The sequence below is a fragment of the Malaclemys terrapin genome, chromosome 3, assembly GCF_027887155.1.
Source record: "Malaclemys terrapin pileata isolate rMalTer1 chromosome 3, rMalTer1.hap1, whole genome shotgun sequence".
NCBI classification, from domain to species: Eukaryota; Metazoa; Chordata; order Testudines; family Emydidae; genus Malaclemys; species Malaclemys terrapin.
Genome location: NC_071507.1, coordinates 78,183,331 through 78,203,873, shown reverse-complemented (window position 1 = coordinate 78,203,873; position 20,543 = coordinate 78,183,331). Strand labels below are relative to the sequence as shown.

The following is a 20,543-nucleotide window of genomic DNA, read 5'->3' as shown; positions in this document are numbered from 1 at the left end:
CCTTGTGTGTATGCATTATGACACAGTCTTTAATTACATGGTCATGTATTATTTTTTTTCTACAAGACCCTGCCTCATTCAGTGCAGAGGAATAACTGTGCTGTGCGACTGAATCAGAATTGTGTAGTGAAAGAGGCTGTTTTCTGTAAGACCCCTGCCCACATTTGTTGCCAAAGTTGGAAGGTGTGTAGTGAATGAGGCATGGGATAGCAGGCAAATAAAGGATGATTTTATTGTTTAGGCAGTTGAATGATGCCCTTGAAGTTTGGATTCTATCCCTGCCTCTGCCAGAGTTCCTGTGTGAAGCTGGGCAAGTCACTTAAACCAAACTTTTCACAGATGAATTCATTTTCTGTGTGCGCAATTTGATATATCTGTATTCTAATATGCAGAAGGTCTGAGCACTAACAAATGCAACTGAAATTAATGACAGCTCATCTCTGAACAAATAAAGCACTACCAAATGCTAAATTTCTCAAAAATGATCTCAAATTGCACACCAAAATTCATTGGCACTTTTGACATTAATGTCGCTATGCCTCAGTTTCTCATCTATAAAATGGGAGTTATAGTATTACTTTACAGGAGTGTTGTGAAGATAACTCCATTAAGGTTTGTGAAGCACTGAAATACTATAGTGGTAAACACCCTGGATAGACCTACAAGGAAATTAATAGTTCTGTATGCAGTGCAAGATTTGAATAGTGTGCATGTGCAGTAAATAGGGGCTCGGGAGACACATTGAGCAATGAGGATAAAATGAAATATTGAATAGCTACTCATTAAGTGAGCACCATACAACCTGTGCACTGAATGAGGCAAGGGTTCTATGGAAAAATAGTATGTGATCATGTAATTAAAGATTTATCATAGTGCACAAAGGGGCTGAATTAAGGCTCACAGGCAACCTTAATTTGTCATTTCTTGATTGCTTGACTTTGCAACCTTTATAGGGTGGCCAGATGTCCCTATTTTATAGGGACAGTCCCGATATTTGGGCCTTTTTCTTCTATAGGTGCCTATTACCCCCCACCCGTCACGATTTTTCAACCTTGCTGTCTGGTCACCCTAAACCTTTATGTTCTTTCTATAGTTTTTGGTATGTAATATGTATGTACATTGTCACGCAACTTCAACTGCCCCATTGGCTTTAGAATGTAACTGATCCATGAATGTTGCAATCGTTTAGAGTTCTATTCATGTTGTAAACCCCATCGCGGGAGTTAAGTCAAATATGTATGTTACGAGACATGCCCCGAGATATGAGATAAGGGTCATTTTATAAATCTAAAAATAAATACAGTAATGAGGAATAGCTGTGCAAGGGCTGTTATTAATGGTCCGGGAGAAAAGTCATTCTAGGCACACAAAATGGTTGCTCTGCATGCTTTAGCAGCCTGCAATAAAAGTGCTCTCTTTACCTCCAGGAAGCTCCCTTTTCTTGGTTTGAAAGCAGCAGCAGGTCCTAGTTGTTCTGTGGCCTGAAGATGCAGACAGATTCCTACTGGAATTTACAAAAGTGCCTAAGCGGGTTACAAATGCCTTTTTAAAGTTGGCTATTTGAAACTAGGCAAAGACTGACCAATGCAGTGCAGCAAGCAAGATGGCTGCTCTGGCCTGCTTGTGTACTAAAAGCAGACTGCTAAACGTCAAACACAGGAAATAGCCCTATGTATCTCTGTGCAGGATCAGTTCCATAATTTACATGCAGTTGTATGTACTCCCATAAGATATGAGACACTGTTTGATACATTGTATAGCTCTTCACAAAAAGAAGATATAGATACAGAAAACAGCCTACTAACCATGACTCCAGAAGAGTGATGCAAGTTTATAGCCTGTACTCTTGAACTGCCATGGATTGTTGGGGTCGAGTCATTTTGCTTGACCTCTTCAATTGTACCATTCTCTCCTATGTTATTGCTGACCCAAAAGAAGAAAGTAAAATGTCAGTGGTGACATCTCTTAAGATAACTATGACTGTTTTCCTGCACAGCCGCTGACCCATATTTATGACACAAAAATATTATCAAGATCACAGTACTTGAACGGGGGGTCAGAGTGAGGAATGATGGTAGGGCACTCCCCAAGTGACAGTATGCTCCAAGGTTTTCCTCTCTCACACCCGTAAATGAGCAGCTGTGAAAACTGTGTACATGACAAAAGTTTCTACTCCCCCCAAATTCAAACACTGAAAGATCAACAATAGAACAAATAATACTTGTAGAAGTTTTATGAGGAATAAAAAGACACAATCTTAGACCCAAAAAATATCAACACAAAATAATTCTGACATTCCAGAGAAATAGGACACAGCCAAGCTAAACACACAATGCCGCCACTCCAAGCTCAGTATATAGACTGGCTCACCTGTGTCTGCCCGATACTGGTTTACAAATTGATTTATTGCATCAAATACTGGCTTGCCCTTCCTACTAGCAGTATAATAACGAACTGTTAGTATTTCTATATTACTTTCCATTTACATCATTCAACTTTATCATCTTGGGTATACTCTGTGTGCCTAATAGCTTAGTCATTTATGTACCGCCTAGTAATTATCCATTTGAAACAAATAAATAGTCACGGGGTTGTGGGAGATCTGTGTTGTATTATAGCCATTAGACACTGAACAAAATAGTTTCTTCTCTGCCTTTTGGCTAAGGTCAAGTGTAGAATCAGTTTAACATATGATATGTCTGTCAGTTACAGTAAGGTATACTTAGCCATTCTGTGGAGATGTTTTTCTTGCAAGCAGCTGAGCACAGACCCTGTTTTGTTGGCAAAGTACAACGTATATAAAGATATTCCACTTAAAGTTTCACTGCTATTACCAATGGTGTAACACCAAAAGATTTTTTCCCATTTATAGTTTTAAAACACAAACACCTGTAACTCTATGTCAGCTATAAACTGTATTACCTGGGAGTCACAAACATCTTCATCACAACACTATATTAATTTAGTTATTTGGCTTCAAATATGCTATTTAAATATGATTCAAATATCACATGTCTATGACCAGGCTCCACTGAAAATTTTTGCCACCTGTCTTATAACAGTAATATTTGAAAACAGTAAACAGAGTGTTCATTTTCTAATATAAAATGAAGAATTCCTAGAAAAATACCACTTAAAAATCATGAATACGGATTATCTTTAGCTGTTATGGTAATCAAATGCCATTAATATATCCCTTATATGGAGAAGGAATTTTCCTTTATCAAGTTAAGAATTCTACTGTAACATGGCTAAATAATGAATGTTTAACCAGAACAGTATAGTGAAAACCTATTCATCTAGATGAGGCAGATGGGTTTGCTTACTTGTCACAATGTTTGATTTCAGTTTAATTTGATATTTGTATTTATTATTTATGGTGGAAGTGTGTGTTAGTCTGTGGACAAGAATTATGTAATTGAACTAAGCAGAAGATGCTTGCTTGACATAAAATGAAAGTTTTATAAGAGGTACTACTTGGAATCATTAGCAATACAAAAGGCAAAAGAGTGGAAACGTATGCGTCTTCCATTGATCATATTTATTAAGGGATTTTTGGTTTACATTTCAGCAAGTCTAAAACAGTGGATGAGCCTCTTATGTCACTATGTCAGTGTATCGCATATGAGTAAAAGGAAAATTATAATTTTGTAGAACGGACAGGATTTAAAAGGACTGGGAGTCTTAAACGCAAACATATACTTTGACAACCTCTATTGGTTTTATTTGAATTTCTAGAAAGTAGTCTTCAACATTACTGTTTAAATAAAATTTGTTTTACAATGCTTTTTACCAACCCAAGCTCCTTATATAATTACTATTATTTTCCTCACCTTTCAGATATTTTTTTATTCATTTGCGTTTAGTTTTAAAGGCTGTAATTAAATTTGCTGTGATTCTACATTGCATTTTGTAGCAAGGAGTTTTTTCCTGCTGAGATGAAGTTATATTACACAGAGATTTACTTGAAGTCAAACTAGTCCACTAGAGACACAAGGTTGGAGAGATAGAATTAAGAGACAATAGCTGCATAAACCTGAAACCACAGCAGACATGCTCCCGTGAGTAAAACGATGGTCACATTCCTTCCTTCCTTGCTCCTGCAACTCCCCTTGCAGCTCACATTTAATGAGCAACAGTCCGGTAGCCTTTATTTTCTCTGCTCCTGCATTTGACTCTGAGTACTGCCACAAGAGTACATGCAGCCAGGTGCAGAGTCACCAGTAAATGTTCTCCAGAACAACATCTGGGCAAGGCTGGGGTAAACGGAGGAAAGGAAACCAAGCAGAAGAGAATAAAAAAGAATGTGGAGGGAGGGAATTAGAAAGTGGAAGGAAAAAAACTAGAAAAGGACAACCAAGAAAGAAAACAGACAGGAAAAATGAAGAGTCTGACAATTGGGCCAAGATACGATGCAAGAAAACACAAGGGCCGGGGAGAGGATCCTTTGCAATGATGATGGGGCACCAATAAAAGAAGTCTGGAAACCCTCAGGGTTAGATTTAGGTATATCCCTATGTCAGACTTAAAATACTGAACATAAACAAAAATTAAATTAAAAAAAGAGTAACAGCCCACTTGTGCATTGCTTGCAAAAACAAAACCCTCATTACAGTCAGCAGGAGTGTCTGCTGGGCTGGAAATGCAGGATAGGGTTGCAAGCTTGTACTTGTGATGAAACTATGGAATGGTTCTGCATGATGAAAAACTTACCTAAGATTTGAGCAGTAAACTGCATTTTCTCTTTTGGTCTCTTTATCTTTGCTTTGCCTTCCATTCTTTCGCGAGATCCTTTGTTGAATTACTTCTCCTTTATCAAACATAAGGTGCAGACGATAACTGACTACCTTTATTATTGTGAAGAACACAGTCACAGAACTACAGTAGATGAAAACTGTCACTGCATTTGGAGGGAAAGCCTAGAGAAGAGAATAATAAAGAGTTAATGAAACAGTCAGCAATCTATCACAAGAAGATACGGCTATTTATTCACAATGTAGTAACATCTTTTTACCCATTTATTTCTTATAGTCTGATACGGCTAACACCACTAATTTTCCTAACACTTCAGAATTGTTGCATCTCCAAAGAATTTTACTATTTCAACTCATATGAAGGCTGTAAATTTCAAATTTCAAACCATTTCCTTTGGCTAGCTATGGTATATCAAATATCCTAAAAAGCAATAAAAAATTATTTATAATAGACAGTTGCTATGAGAGCTCTTAAAACATTTCCCTCTCACTCCCTGGGCTCGCAACAATAGCAAGCATTACATATACTGTGTGGATACTGTATGTATACAGACACACAGTATAATATCATTAATCTACAAACTGGCTAATTCTCCCACAAAAACTGTCAGTCTCACCACACTCCTCAGCCAAGGGTTTTAAGAGTAAAATGCTGTAATTTGATCTTCTATTATTCAGACTTCATTGCTTTTATACAAAGTACCTTTACTGGTATGCCATGAACTATTATACATACTTAGTCTTATCTAGTCAAAATAAAGGAACAAAGTATATTTTGTGATGCAGCTTTTTTTCTTTGAAAATCTTTGCAAATGTTAATTATTAGCAATGGCTCTCTCAATCATTAAAGTGAATTAGTAGAGTTTCAACCCTAGTTTGCAAAGTCCTTTCAGATCAAAGACATGATATATGCACATTTTAATGATTAAAGCCCCTGTATCAAGCAAAGAAAATCATGCAGATGGACCACTGCAGTCCTCTTTACAGAAACAGGGCTTTTCCCTTGTATTCCCTTTAGTAATTTGTAGTCTCATAGCAGATTGCAATCTTTTATTGGGAACTTTTTAGAAGTGCTTCAATGTATCACTGCACAATTTGGAGTGGTAGCGAGGCACAAGCATCCAAAGCCTGCTAAAGTCTGTGGACTTCAATGGGCTTTAGATTGGGCCCTAGATGTAGTATCAACTCAAGGGTCATTTGGACAAAAAATATTCCAATAGAAATCTTGATTTATTTCACATTGGTTTTTCAAGTAGGGAATTCAGACATTGCTAGATGACACAGCCAGGAATCTCTCTGTACACGTAGGTATGAATTTTTAGTTTTTCATTGGAGTCCAAATGGATCACACACACCACATTTTATTTCAAAAAAGTAATTTTCCCCCTTCACCTCAAAAAATCTCAATGGTTCTCTTCAAATTGTACACGCTTGATCTCTTCTGTGTTGCTGCTATAAGAGAGTGCAGCGTTACTTCTGTTCTGATGTCAGCTTAGTGTAGCACTAAAATTTCCAAGATGTTTCTGGGAAAATGTTCAGGCAAATCTTTTTTTTAAGATCCAATCTGATTCTTAAGTAAGGAGTCTATTGCATAGGAGTGGAGTAGCTATTAACAACTAGGTGTTACTGTGACAAGCGTGTTATAAATAACTAAAGATGTTAATTTCTATAAGTTGAGGCTCAGTCCAAAGTACTGAAGTGCATGGTTAACTTTAAGCACACAAGTGATTCCACTGAAGTCAAAGGGACTATTCACATGCTTAAGTTAAGCATGTACTTCAGTACTTTACTGGATGAAGGCCAAAGAGCTCAGCAGCTTGCAGGATTGAGCCCTCAGGCCTGGTCTACACTAGGCGTTTATGTCGAAGTTAGCGCCGTTACATCGAATTAACCCTGCACCCGTCCACACCGCGAAGGTATTTAGTTCGACATAGAGGTCTCTTTAATTCGACTTCTGTACTCCTCCCCGACGAGGGGAGTAGCGCTAAATTCGACATGGCCATGTCGAATTAGGCTAGGTGTGGATGGAAATCGACGCTAATAGCTCCGGGAGCTATCCCACAGTGCACCACTCTGTTGACGCTCTGGACAGCAGTACGAGCTCGGATGCTCTGAACTGCCACACATGAAAAGCCCCGGGAAAATTTGAATTTGAATTCCTTTTCCTGTCTGGCCAGTTTGAATCTCATTTCCTGTCTGGACATCGTGGCGAGCTCAGCAGCACTGGCAACGATGCAGAGCTCTCCAGCAGTGATGGCCGTGCAATCTCAGAATAGAAAGAGGGCCCCAGCATGGACTGATTGGGAAGTCTTGGATCTCATCGCTGTGTGGGGCGATGAGTCCGTGCTTTCCGAGCTGCGATCCAAAAGACGGAATGCAAAGATCTACGAGAAGATCTCTAAAGACATGGCAGAGAGAGGATACAGCCGGGATGTAACGCAGTGCCGCGTGAAAATCAAGGAGCTGAGACAAGGCTACCAGAAGACCAAAGAGGCAAACGGACGCTCCGGATCCCATCCCCAGACATCCCGTTTCTACGAGGCACTGCATTCCATCCTCGGTGCGGCCGCCACCACTACCCCACCAGTGACCGTGGACTCTGAGGATGGGATAGTGTCCACGGCTGGATCCTCGGACATGTTAGCGGACGGGGAAGATGAGGAAGGAGATGAGGAGGACGAGGCAGTCGACAGCGCTCACAACGCTGATTTCCCCGACAGCCAGGATCTCTTCATCACCCTTACAGAGATCCCCTACCAACCCTCCCCAGCCGTTACCCCGGACACAGAATCTGGGGAAGGATCAGCCAGTAAGTGTTGTAAAAATCTAAACATTTATTTGTAACAGAACAGGAATATTAACAATTTAAAAAATGGGTTTCTCATGATTAGTTTGATTAGCTTAACGGTTCAGTCATGGGCAGTGCAACTATTGAAAAAAAATCTAGCAATGTCCGGTTTTGCATGATTGTCCTGCCCAAGCCGCTCTACTGGTTAGTCACTGCTACAGCAGCTACAGTAAAATGCGGTCTATATGTCCGGGGATGGAGCAGAAATCCTCCTGTGACATCTCGAGGAAGCTCTCCTGGAGGTAATTGGAAATCCGCTGCATTAGGTTCTTGGGGAGAGCGGCCTTATTGGGTCCTCCGTAGTAGGACACGTTGCCACGCCACGAGACAAGCAAGTACTCTGGAATCATTGCTCTGCACAGCATGGCGGCATACGGCCCTGGTCTTTGGAGGCTTTCCCGGAGCATTCGCTCTTTCTCGCTGTCAGAGATCCTCATGAGGGTGATGTCGCTCATGATGACCTGCTTTGAATGAGGTAGGGGAATGTTAGTGTTGGGACTGCTTTGCCGTTCCTTTACAGAACTGTAACCGCTGGTTTGCAGCCACGCGGTGGAGGCGGGAGAGGGGCAGCCGAAAGGGATCGTTCCCGGGGACAGCCGCGAGGGTGTGGGACAGGAGCAGACTTCCTGCTTGCCGAATTGCTGGCAGCAGGGACCGACATTGATTTCAATGTGAAATGAGGCCATTGCTAATATTAAAGTTTTAAGCTGCCACAAGTCTACGGCTTACCATGTCTGCCTGCAACAGAAATTCCGTTCTCCTGAGAGTCTTCTCAAATGTGCTGTAGAAGACCCCAGGCACTGAATGCGAAGGCCGAGAATTCGACCTTGTGCTGAGTGCGCATGTGATAGGTGCTGTGCATGGTCTTGTTCACAGAGAAAGACTATGTTCTTTGTTCACAACTACATTTATCTTTCTGAGGAATTCACTCCCTTTTTCCCATTCCCACAGCCCCATCTGCGACTGTCTCACAACCTAGCCTGTCATCACACTCCCAGAGGCTAGCGCGGATTAGGCATAAGAAGAAGAGGACACGGGAGGACATGTTCTCGGAGCTTATAGCCTGCTCCAGAGCCCAGGCAGCACAGCAGACCCAGTGGCGGGAGAACTTGACCCGAATGCACCAAGCCAACATGGATCGGGAGGAGAGGTGGCGTCAGGAAGACCAGCAGGCGACTCAAACCCTGCTTGGACTAATGAGGGAGCAAACGGACACGCTCCGGCGCCTTGTGGATGTTCTGCAGGAACGGAGGCAGGAGGACAGAGCCCCGCTGCAGTCCATCTCTAACCGCCCTCCCCCGCCACCAAGTCCCATACTCCCCTCACCCAAAGTGCACAGAAGGAGAGGCGGCAGAGTCCCTGCTAACTCTCACTCCACCCCTGCAGAGAGCTCGAGCAGCAGAAGGCTCTCATTCCCCAAAATTTGACAAGTTCTTTCCTTCCCGCCTGACACAAGCCCCCGTCCAAGTTTCACTTTCCCAGTTCCATGTTTGGTTGATAATAAAAAATACGTTTCTGTTAACTACTGTTTCCATCATGTTCTTTTGCAGGAGGGGGGGATAGGGGGTTCGTAATTCGACAGGACAGTCACCTTTGGCAGGGTATATAGTCGGGGGCAGGCACAGCAGCAGGGCACATACATAGTGCAGTGATGCAGTGACTAGTTACCCTGGTTAGTCTGGGAGGTTGTTTTCATGTTATGTGGTGGGGGGTGGGTTGCTCTGTGACTTTGTGGCAGGGGAGGGCAGTTACAGATCTTAAGCGGCGGTCCTTAGGCAGGATCACAGAGCCACACAGCAGGGGATCTGTAACCGTCCTCCCCCTGCCACAAAGTCACATAGACCCCCCCATACACACAGTCCCTATCAGGAGGGGTGACAGGCTCCATTGAAACAACCATCCCACCGCAGCGGAGCCTGTCAATCCTTGAGTTTAGAAGCTGCATTCGCGCCACTACAGTACACCCGCTCCGCACCACAGTCTGCGTCCCAGTTTTAAAAAATTCCCGCGAATACAGTATTAAAGAAAACGGTGTGCTTTAACAAAGTAGAACTATTTTTATTTTGAAACGTGTGTTGGAAGTGGGGTGAAGGGGGTATGTAACTGGATAGGATAGTCAACATTAACTGGGTAAAGAAACGGGGGCAGGTTTAGCTTCTCAATACACAAACTTTAAAGTCACAGGTTACCCTGCTCACTCAGGAACTTTGCTTTCAAAGCCTTCCGGATGCACAGCGCTTCCCGCTGGTCTCTTCTAATCGCCCGGCTGTCTGGCTGTGAGTAATCAGCAGCCAGGCTATTTTCCTCAACCTCCCACCCCGCCATAAAGGTCTCCCCCTTGCTCTCACAGAGATTGTGGAGCACACAGCAAGCTGCAATAACAATGGGGATATTGGTTTCGCTGAGATCACAGCGAGTCAGCAAGCTTCTCCATCTCCCCTTGAGACGGCCAAAAGCACACTCCACCACCATTCTGCACTTGCTCAGCCAGTAGTTGAAGAGTTCTTTTTCAGTGTCCAGGGCGCCAGTATAGGGCTTCATGAGCCAGGGCATTAGCGGGTAGGCTGGGTCCCCGAGGATGACTATAGGCATCTCCACATCCCCAAGAGTTATTTTGTGGTCCGGGAAGTAAATACCTTGCTGCAGCCGTCTAAACAGACCAGAGTTCCTGAAAACACGAGCGTCATGAACCTTGCCCGGCCATCCCACGTAGATGTTGGTAAAACGTCCCCTGTGGTCCACCAGTGCTTGCAGCACCATGGAAAAGTATCCCTTTCTGTTAATGTACTGGCTGGCCTGGTGTTCCGGTGCCAGGATAGGGATGTGAGTTCCATCTATGGCCCCACCGCAGTTTGGGAATCCCATCGCTGCGAAGCCATCTATGATGGCCTCCACGTTTCCCAGGGTCACTACCTTTGGCAGCAGTACATCAACGATTGCCTTGGCTACTTGCATCACAACAACCCCCACGGTAGATTTGCCCACCCCAAACTGGTTCGCGACTGACCGGTAGCTGTCTGGCGTTGCAAGCTTCCACAGGGCTATGGCCACTCGCTTCTGGACAGTCAGGGCTGCTCGCATCCGGGTGTCATTGCGCTTCAGGGCAGGGGACAGCAACTCACAAAGTTCCAGGAAAGTTCCCTTCCGCATGCGAAAGTTTCGCAGCCACTGGGATTCATCCCAGACCTGCAGCACTATGCGGTCCCACCACTCAGTGCTTGTTTCCCGTGCCCAGAATCTCCTTTCCACGGCATCAACATGACCCATTGCCACAGTGATGTTCTCGGCGCTGGGTCCCCTGCTTTCTGAGAGGTCTGTGCTACTCTCAGACTTCAGGCCATCACCGCGTTGACGTAGCCTCCTCGCCTGACTTTTCTGCATCTGCCTCAGGGAAAGGTGTATGATAAGTTGCGAGGCGTTGAGAGCGGCCACAACTGCAGTGATGGTTGCAGCAGGCTCCATGCTCGCAGTGCTGTGGCGTCCGCGCTGTCACTGACTAGAAAAGTGCGCGAACTGATTTCCCGCCGGCGCTTTCAGGGAGGGAGGGCGGGAGTGATGGACGGATGACGACAGTTACCCAAAAGCACCCTGGACACATTTTTTTTACCCAGAAGGCATTTGCGGCTCCACCCAGAATTCCAATGGGCAGCGGGGACTCCGGGAACTGTGGGATAGCTGACCACAGTGCACCACTTCCAATGTCGACGCTTTCCCCGTTAGTGTGGACTCACAAAGTCGAATTACTGTCCTTAGTGTGGACACACACGTTCGACTTTGCAATATCGATTCCAAAAATTCGATTTAAGTAAAATCGAACTACTCTCGTAGTGTAGACAAGGCCTCAGAGAAGTAAAATTTCTGGTCATTAACGGTGGATAAAATATAATTTAAGACCATTCCTAGTGCCTGTTCTAAACAGAAATTTTTGAACATTACAGGACTCAGATCACAATGGAGGTAGCAAAAAAATCAAATAGGAATTTGTTCAAGAGAAACTGCTTCACATTTCTCTCCACGGACTCCCTCCATGCTCTAGGCCGTATTGGGAGACCTGTGGTTGTTAGACAACTCCTCACAGAACCCCATAATCCAGCTCTTCAATAGACCTGTGGAGAACCAGCCGCTGTAATAGGAATGTTTTGTAGGTGACATTCATTAAATTTCATTGGATACTGAGTATGACTATTATCAATAAGCTATCACAAAATAAACAAAGTAGCAGGCCTCATCTAACTCATCACATGCATCTATAGGCACACAGTAAGCTCTCTCCACAAGGTACCTGATGCTATCATAGGATGAAAGGATTTTTGGGGAACTACCAGACTTCTAGACAAGATGCTCTTAGGTGTGGTTAGATGAAGGCTACAAAATGTGGCTTTAAGATAAGGAGGAGGTAGATCACATAGGAATTAAATTATAGATTTACATTTGATGTGCTATAATTATAAATTTTACCATGTATTTTGTTTGATAACTATTTTCCCTTCATCTCTTGAGGGTGGGATTCTACCAGGACAATGTCCCCCAGAGTCCTCTCACCTCCTCTAATGTGGAAACTAGATACAAGATGGACAATACAAGTGCTTGAATGAGAACGACTGTGCTGCGATGCATCATCTCCTTTTCCAACTTGCAATTTTAGCTTCACATTTTGTTTAAACTTTTTGTAAGAGCAAACTCTTTGCAGCCTGTAATACATTGCATACTCATGCTAACCAGTATGTTTTATAGTTCTCAGACAGGTACTCTTTACAAGCATATAATCTCTATGCATCCACTAAGCATTTTTTTTTCAAACATATCAACTGATTCTAAGTCTCAAATGAAAAAGATGTGATGAGTCAAAGCTACTAGGTATTGCAGATATTTCTAAGAAAATTCATCTGCACTAGACTGGGTACATTTGGGGGGAATTTCCCCAAAATATCCAAAGAAAGTCTACAACTAACAATGAAAATTCATGTCACAGTGGGACCAGAATCTCCATTTTAAAGACTCCGGTATTCAAAGAAAACTCAGCACCTCACCAAAACAAGTGGAGAAACATAGTCATAAAGGTAATAACCATCTTTGAAGAAACCAGACTCTAAAACTTCGGACTGAAAAAGGCTTGCTTGTTATGCACTATAGGTCAGTTATTATTCCTGATTTTCCTCAAAAACAAGGGGCAGGAATCATGATGGGAAATTTGGCCAAGATAGAGTTGCTGTGAAAGCCATAATGTTGGCTTTCCTTGTTCTTTTCCAGTTAAACTCTCAACCATAATGCTAAAGTACTGTAGTTTCTCTTTTCTATGTAATATATAAGCTATATGCCTGCTAAGCACTGCGTCAGTAATTAGATAGACGTGAATATGCATAATTTTATTGTACTCCTTGGATTGCGTGTGGGTTTCTGACAAGCAAGTAATTAACATGCTAATGGAAGGCACTGAACTCCCACGTCATTTCTATCCTTTAAGAGTGCTTCCAAAGCACCACAATATAGAAAATGTAATGTTATTAAGTTTCAAGTCTTTACCATAGTGTGTTTTTTATTAATACTAGATGTATATTCCTTAATATAGAGACATTTACCCTTTTAACAAAACATGGCACGTTGGAAATTTGACAGAGAAATTAAGGTTGGTTGGTATGTCTTGATGTATTACAGAGTAAAAACAGCCAAATTACTGAATAAACAAATATGCAATCAGCTGACATGGCCAGGCATATAACGAGAGAGCCGGAGATACTGTGAAGCTGGGGGAGAAGATAAGTATTCTGGTTTTGATATTAATACAGCTTGAGTGATTGTCACCAACTTGCCTGAGCCCATGGGTGTCTTGCAAAGTGAGCTCACCTAGTTTTCAATAGCCCAACCAAAATCTAACTCAGGTAGGCCCACCTGGGCCTTACACTCACACAGAGTGGATCAAGAAGTCTCTCAGTGACTTACACACAAAGTTTGGTCAGCAATGGGCCACCTAGCCTGGCTTAGGGTTACCATATTTTAATTTAAAAAAAGGAGGACACTCCAGGGGCCCCGCCCCCGCCCCTGCCCCCTTCCCCAATGTCCCCGCCCCAACTCCGCCTCTGCCCCTGAATGCTCCGCCCCCTGCTCCTCCCCCTCCCCTGCTTCCTGCGAATCAATTGTTCACGGGAAGCCTGAAACAGGGAGGCAGCAGGTAGGCTGGGGCGGTGGCGGGGCGCGAGGAGGCACGGCCCAGTCCGCCCCCTCGGCAGCCAGCCGGCCCCGGCCAAGAGGCTCTGGCCCCGGCGTCTTCCACCCGGCTCGGCTCGGGCCCTGGGGCGCCGGCCCTGGTTCCGACCGAGCAGCTCCGGCCCGCCCTGGCCCCGGCAGCTCCAGCCCAGCTTGGCTCGGGCCCCGGTTCCGGCCGGCCTTGGCCGAGTACCGCTGGCCGGCAGCCGAGCACCGGCGGCTCCGACCCAGCACCGGCCCCAGCAGCCCGAGCACCGCCGGCCCCAGCACCGCCGGCCTCGGTTCCGGTTGCGGCCGAGCGGCTCCAGCCAAGCACCACTGGCCCCAGCAACTTGGGCACCCCAAGCCCCGGTTCCGGCCGAGCACTGCCGGCCCCAGCGGCTTGGCCACCCCTGGCCCCAGTCCCAGCGGCTCCAGCCCAGCTCGGCTCAGGCCCCGGTTCCGATCGAGCGGCTCCGGCCCGACACCAACACCGGCCCTGGCCGAGCACCGCCGACTGAGCACCGCTGGCCCCAGCAGCCCGAGCACCGCCGGCCTCGGTTCCGGTTGCGGCCAAGCGTCTCCAGCCAAGCACCGCCGGCCCCAGCGACTTGGGCACCCCAAGCCCCGGTTCCGGCCGAGCACTGCCGGCCCCAGCGGCTCCAGGCTGGACCCAAGCCCCACGACCCCTCCCTCCCTATTTTCCCGGACATGTCTGGCTTTTTGGGATTTCCTCCCGGACGGGGATTTGAGGCCCAAAAAGCCGGACATGTCCGGGAAAATCCGGACGTATGGTAACCCTAGCCTGGCTTCTTGGGATATGGTACAGGGAAGATCCTTCCTCCTGGTTCTGGCTTCACCCAGGAATGGCAGCTATATGAAAGATGCAGTGAGCCCTTTTTTTTGGCCTGCTGGGCCCTGACTGATTGCCAGCTACTCCCAGCCCTTCTAGCCACTGGAGCTCCAAGTCTCACTGGCTCTACCTGTGGCTAAACCTAGAAGGCCTTTCTAGACTACCCTAGAAGTCCCAAACTCTCTGCCCTTCTGCTCTTCATAAAGGGCCACTTCCTCAAGTGGGCTGGACCAAGCCACCACAGTCTCTGGCAGGGGGCAGTGAATGCCCGGTACACCTCATCGCAGAGATGACCAACAGACAACCCGATATGCAGTTCAATCACCTGGGAAAGCAAAGGAAAAGAAAACTCCTTGGGAAACAAATAATCTCAAATGTCATATTTAGATTTATTGCATCATTATACAATTTTGAAATGCAATGTGAAAGAACCAATAACCCTTTACAATAGCAAGTTTAGGGAAGTATTCTGTCCAATAAAAGGCAGAAGAAACAGTCACTAAAACCACAACCAATGACTCATAAATATCTGGATGTGTGCTGCCTTGTACCTTGTAAAATATGCTGCAGTTCAAGCATACACAAATTCATCCCTTGATTTTAATGGAATTACACTAGTAGGGATGAATTCAGCCCAATGACTTTGTAATTGTATTCTCTCACACAGAACATATTAGAGCCCTGTGTAATTAGGTAGAATAAAAGATCTAAGTCAGAATGTCTTATTAGACCTGATAAAACAGAAGTTATAAGAAATATGATAATTTTGGAGGGTGATTACAATATTAGTTATGTTGCAAATAATTATTCAATGCTCATTGTTTAAACGCAAGCCAACCATTACAAAGGGACAATTAGGAGGCTGCTCATGATACTGAGGTACAGGTTTGTTTTTCTTGATAGTAAAACTATTGATAGCAAAAGGTACTGTCCTGACAGGGTTATGGACTGAAATCCTCAGTTCATGCAACAGGTTCAGTATGGGTGGTACTATGCTCTCAATGTTTCTCAACCTTCTTCTGGAAGAAACCACCTCTAGAGAAGGTGCCTATTCAATACCTACCCTAAGTGCTGAAACTTCCAACAAAGTGTGACGAAGTGGGGTTTTATTCACCTTGTTATGTTGCATGTGAGTCTTACTGTTCTATTCTAATATGGTTTGTGTACCTCAGTTTCCCTCTGTATTGCACCAAAACCTAGGCAGTAGGAATTGGGTACGTGACTTTTGCTGAGGCCTTCAGGGCAGGGGAGGCTGTTCAGAGATCTGCATGTAGGAGATGGCCAATGACCTTTGTAACCTGAGATCCAGGAGGGGGATGCGACCAGGTGACACCTTTTGCCTGGGAAGCAGGACAAACGACGAGGAACGATGGGCGTGTCGGAGACCAGGCAGGGGGATCCAGGGCAGTCGGCTGTGAGGGATTGGAGATGGGGGGAGTCCAGGCCATCTGGCCCGGGGTTCCCCCAAGATGGACTCTGTTGAAAGTCACGGACTTCTGTGCTAACAAGCTTTGTGTGTATTCCTGTTGACCAATAAACCCTTCTGCTTTACAATGCTGGTTGAGAGGCACTGATGACTGCGGAGTTGGGGTGCAGGACCCTCTGGCTTCCCTCACCAAGGGGAAGTGTGAGGTGTGAACAGGGATGTTGAATACTCCGAGGTCAGACCAGGAAGGCCGAAGGCGAGGAGACTTTTTGCCCTGGACAGCGTGCCCTCAGGAGAGTCACGCTACCCAGAGTCCTGGCTGGCTTCATACCAAGCAGTTCCAGAGCATCGGACCTGTGACTCCATAACACAATGGCATTAATTCAAACCAGTTTAGTGACACTTAGTGTGATGCTGACATGTGTCCCTTTGGAAATGAACTGAAAGCATCACCAAACTAATTTCAAAAAGGCTTAAGATGTTAGTGACTTTTGATCCTTACTAACCTGGGCCAGATTAAAGCCAGCCACCTAGAATTGAAAGGTTGCCTCTCCCATTATTTATTGTTCTATAGAGCCCACAGGCATACTAGACACATCATAGATAAAGACTAGTCCCTATTCTGATGAATTTACAATCAAAAATGTTGCACTAAACAGATGAATGAAGATACAAGAGACACCACGAAGCAGGGGAATGAAAGTAACCAATATCAGATTAAGTGGCTAATCCATGTAGGCATATATTACAAAATCCCTAAACTCCTCAGATCTTCATACAGAAATATCTTTTAATCTGGTTAAAAGCAAGACAATTTTCCCCAGATTTTGCCATGGCCATCTCTAAATTGGAACTGGAGAGTGCTTTGGAAGACTGAGCCAGATTTTTATTTCACAGATATACTGGCAAAAACAGAATTAAACATGCAAAGGATATTTCCAAAAAGGTAATCTTAAACTCAGCTGAGACCTTCAAGGTGGCTGAACTACTACCTTTACCCATCTGTTCTTTCTGGTAGTGATAATTAAGGCTAAGATTTTATCACGGTTATTTTTAGTAAAAGTCACAGACAGGTCACAGGCAATAAACAAAAATTCACCGAGCTCATGACCTGTCCATGACTTTACTAAAAATAACCTAGGGACAGGTCTGGGGAGGGGGGAAAGAATGGAGTACCATGGAGGGGGGGACTGAGAGACCAAACCCCCTGCCAGTGGCCGCAGCGGGGGGCACAGCCATGGGGGGCATACATCCCCAGCTCCAGAGTTGGCTGCAGCTGCGTGACAGAGGTGCGCGGCCCCGGCTGCAGCTCCCGCCAAGCCCCAGTTGCAGCTGGGGTGGGGGGGATGCATAGCCCTAGGAAGCCATGAGGGGGGTGAATGGCCCCCAGTGCAGCCGCCAAACAGGGGCGCGTAGCCCCAGCTGCAGGCCCCGGTGAAAGCCACAGGGCTGGAGCACACAGCCATGGCTGCAGCCCCAGCCAAGCCCAGGACGCTGCGGGGCTGTGGCATGCAGCCCAGGCTGTAGCCCCCGCCAAGCCCAGGCCACCAAGGGGCTAGGGCGGGCAGCCCCAGCTGCAGTCCTTGATGGAACCCGCGGGGCTGGGGCACGTGGACCTGGCTGCAGCCCCCAGGGGAAGCTGCAAGGCAGGAGCGCACAGTCCCGCCTCTGACCTCCTTAAGCCCTAGAACCTAGAACTAGGTAGGGGGGCCTAATGTGCTGTAAAAGCTAGTCCCTCCCCTAAACAGCTAATGAGGGAGATTTTCAAAAGCAAAAGGGAAGTTAAGAACCCAACCCTCACCAAAAATCAGTGCGAGATGGGTGTCTAATTCCCATTTGTACTTTTGAAAATCTCCACTCACAATCTTATTTTAAGACAAGATGCCACATGTGAGTGAAAATAAACTTATCTGTGAGGGGATGTGGGTCAGGATTAGAAATACAATAGAACCCCATTTATCTGAGCCTCCATTATCTGGCTCTTCGTATTAACTGAATTGGGTGGCAGGGCTCAGGCTGTCAACCCCACTGCCCACGGGGGTGACAGCCTGAGGCCCACGCATTCTCCTCATTATCCAAATTTTTGATTATCCGATCTGGCCCCAGTCCCAATTAAATTGGATAAACAGGGTTCTACTACAATATGCGTGCTACAAAAGTCTTCCATTTGTCATATCACAAAACATCTGCTTTTTCCTGTTAGTCCAGTTGTTTTGTCTGCTCTTAGGATCAATTTCATTTTAAAGTATGGTTGTCGCACACTGAAACCACAAATACCAAACTGGCAGGTAACTGGTAATTTTTAACCCTGAACATTGCATAAGATTCCCAAAACAAAACAAAAAAATCAATTCAGAATGCGTTAAGATTGCTAAAGGACAAGAATGTAGCTACCTGTCACAAAGTTTACAAAATGCAAGCACTCAAAAACAAGAAAAGTGATAGTCAAGGACATCCTTACTCCTAGACAGTCTCTGTAATAAATATAATATTCTTATCGAGGATAAAGAAATCTAATCATGGTACATTTGCTCAAGAACAGTTTCTGCAGCTGATCAGATGATTCATCACAAAATTAGCCAACCTGGAAAAGGCAAGTCTACCCGGAGAAATGAGGAAGAAGCCGGGGAATTGGGAAGTTAGTTCATGCACATAAATTAGATCTTCTCCCACCAACACCGCCCCAACTTTAAATATTTTCACTGTTTCATCTTTGTTTCACTCCACAGTTTTTAGGCCCAATGTTCTTTAAACACCTCTATTTTCTATTTAATATGTGATTAGTTTCCGGCTTCCTCCAGGAAAAGTCATATTTTCCTGCAGATCCATTTCTATGTACACCCAGGGAAAGAAACAACCTTTTATTTCACCACAAATCAGAGTCTGTGAACAAGTTCTCATTTACAATTGCAATCTAAATAACAGCGATAGGATCTATAGCTCTTACTGTCTCACACCAGAAATTGACCTGGCATCCTGGGAAGAAGCCACCTTCATGTTGTTCCCTGAATGGCATCCTGGGAAGAAGCCACCCTCATGTTGTCCTCCATGCTCAGTGGAAGCAAATGGCATCTTTGCCAGGAAATAAGCTGTACAGACTGATTTTCAAAGATGAGCATCTGCATCTCCTATGGACTTCAGAGGGAAGTCCTGAAAATCAGGGCAATAGGCTTTGTAATAATGGGGTGTAAGGAGACTGATGAGGAATGTTTAATATGGCAGAAAAGGGTTTTTTTTCATTAAAGAAAAATCTGCAGAAATGAGTTGAGTCTACAGTCATGAGGACATAAAGAATGGCAAATATTAGAAGCTAGATATTGGGGAACCTAATACTAAAATCATGCACTACTCTACCTAACAATATGCTCTTGCTCTTTCTGCCTACATCCCATATTGACAGCACACTAAGAACAGACTAAAAGATTTCTTTTTTTTTTTTCAAGGAAACTATTCATATTTAGCAAACAGAATGTAGCTCCTAGTTACTGCAATCCATTGAATTATAATTTAGTTGCATTTCTCACACTTTAATAGAAAGAGGTGGAGGAGTGGATGTAATGAAAAGTGGTGTGCTTTCACACACTATTTATGTTGCATCTGTGTCTCTATACAGAAGGGGAGAAAGTGAGAGTATAATTTGACCACATTGGTTATTGAGTGCCAGCTTAACTGCTCATGTACTTTCCTGCATAACAACTTGATTATTGGGCCTAAAAGGCTCACCCATATTTCAGGATGAACACAGAAAGTATTGCTGGCAAAATTATAGTACCCTGGGGAAGGGTGGGATTAAAATTGGCATGCACCTCTCAAGAGCAGCTGCATTAGCCACTAAAATATACACAAAGTGTGTTTATTACTATTTATCTATCTTTCACTAGGACAGCAAATTCATTCAAAAATCTCAGCAGAGCAAAATGGTATCAGCACAGAAGACCATGAAATTGACTATGTCTGACAACAACAGGGCAGCACTTAACTGGTACTGACCAGGAGACACTGTCCCACAATACAATCAAAATGGATAAAACATAGCAAAGTGGGAGGGGGAATTTAAAAACAGCATCAAGAAAAAATATTCATCCAACTATATCAGACTACTTCCCTCCCCCATTCCCTCTCTCTGCCTCCCCTCTCTAATTCCAACCCTCCGTTCCTTGCCCCCATCTCCATCCCTACCCCATGGCCTGTGTCCCTATGACCGCCTCTCAGCCCTGCCTCCTCCATCCATCTTCACCGTGGCCTGTGCCCCCTCCCCATAGGCAGGGCCCTGCTCTCCCCTACCCTCACCCCCATCCTGTGCCCAGGTCTCCCCAGGCCCCTCACCAGGTGCAGCGCGAGCGGCAGCGCCAGCAGGAAGAGCCACAGATAGAGGTGGCAGCTGTTGGTGAATTTGCTCTGCTCCGGGTCGTGGTACCAGCCGCCGGTCAGCGCCGCCCACACGCCCTGCCGCAGCAGCTGCACCGCCTGGGACACCAT

At 45.1% G+C, this 20,543-nt stretch overlaps 1 protein-coding gene across 1 annotated transcript in view; it reads right to left on the bottom strand.

Moving 5' to 3' along the window:
• The window catches only part of PCNX2 (pecanex 2), a 248,771-nt gene extending 228,228 nt beyond the window's left edge, over positions 1–20,543 (bottom strand). Inside the window, exons 1-3 of the mRNA XM_054021531.1 lie at positions 20,391–20,543; positions 4,714–4,919; positions 1,806–1,923 (exon numbers count right to left, since the gene is read on the bottom strand). Coding sequence (XP_053877506.1) covers positions 1,806–1,923; positions 4,714–4,919; positions 20,391–20,543 — 477 coding nt within the window. The remainder of the gene's footprint in view (positions 1–1,805; positions 1,924–4,713; positions 4,920–20,390) is intronic.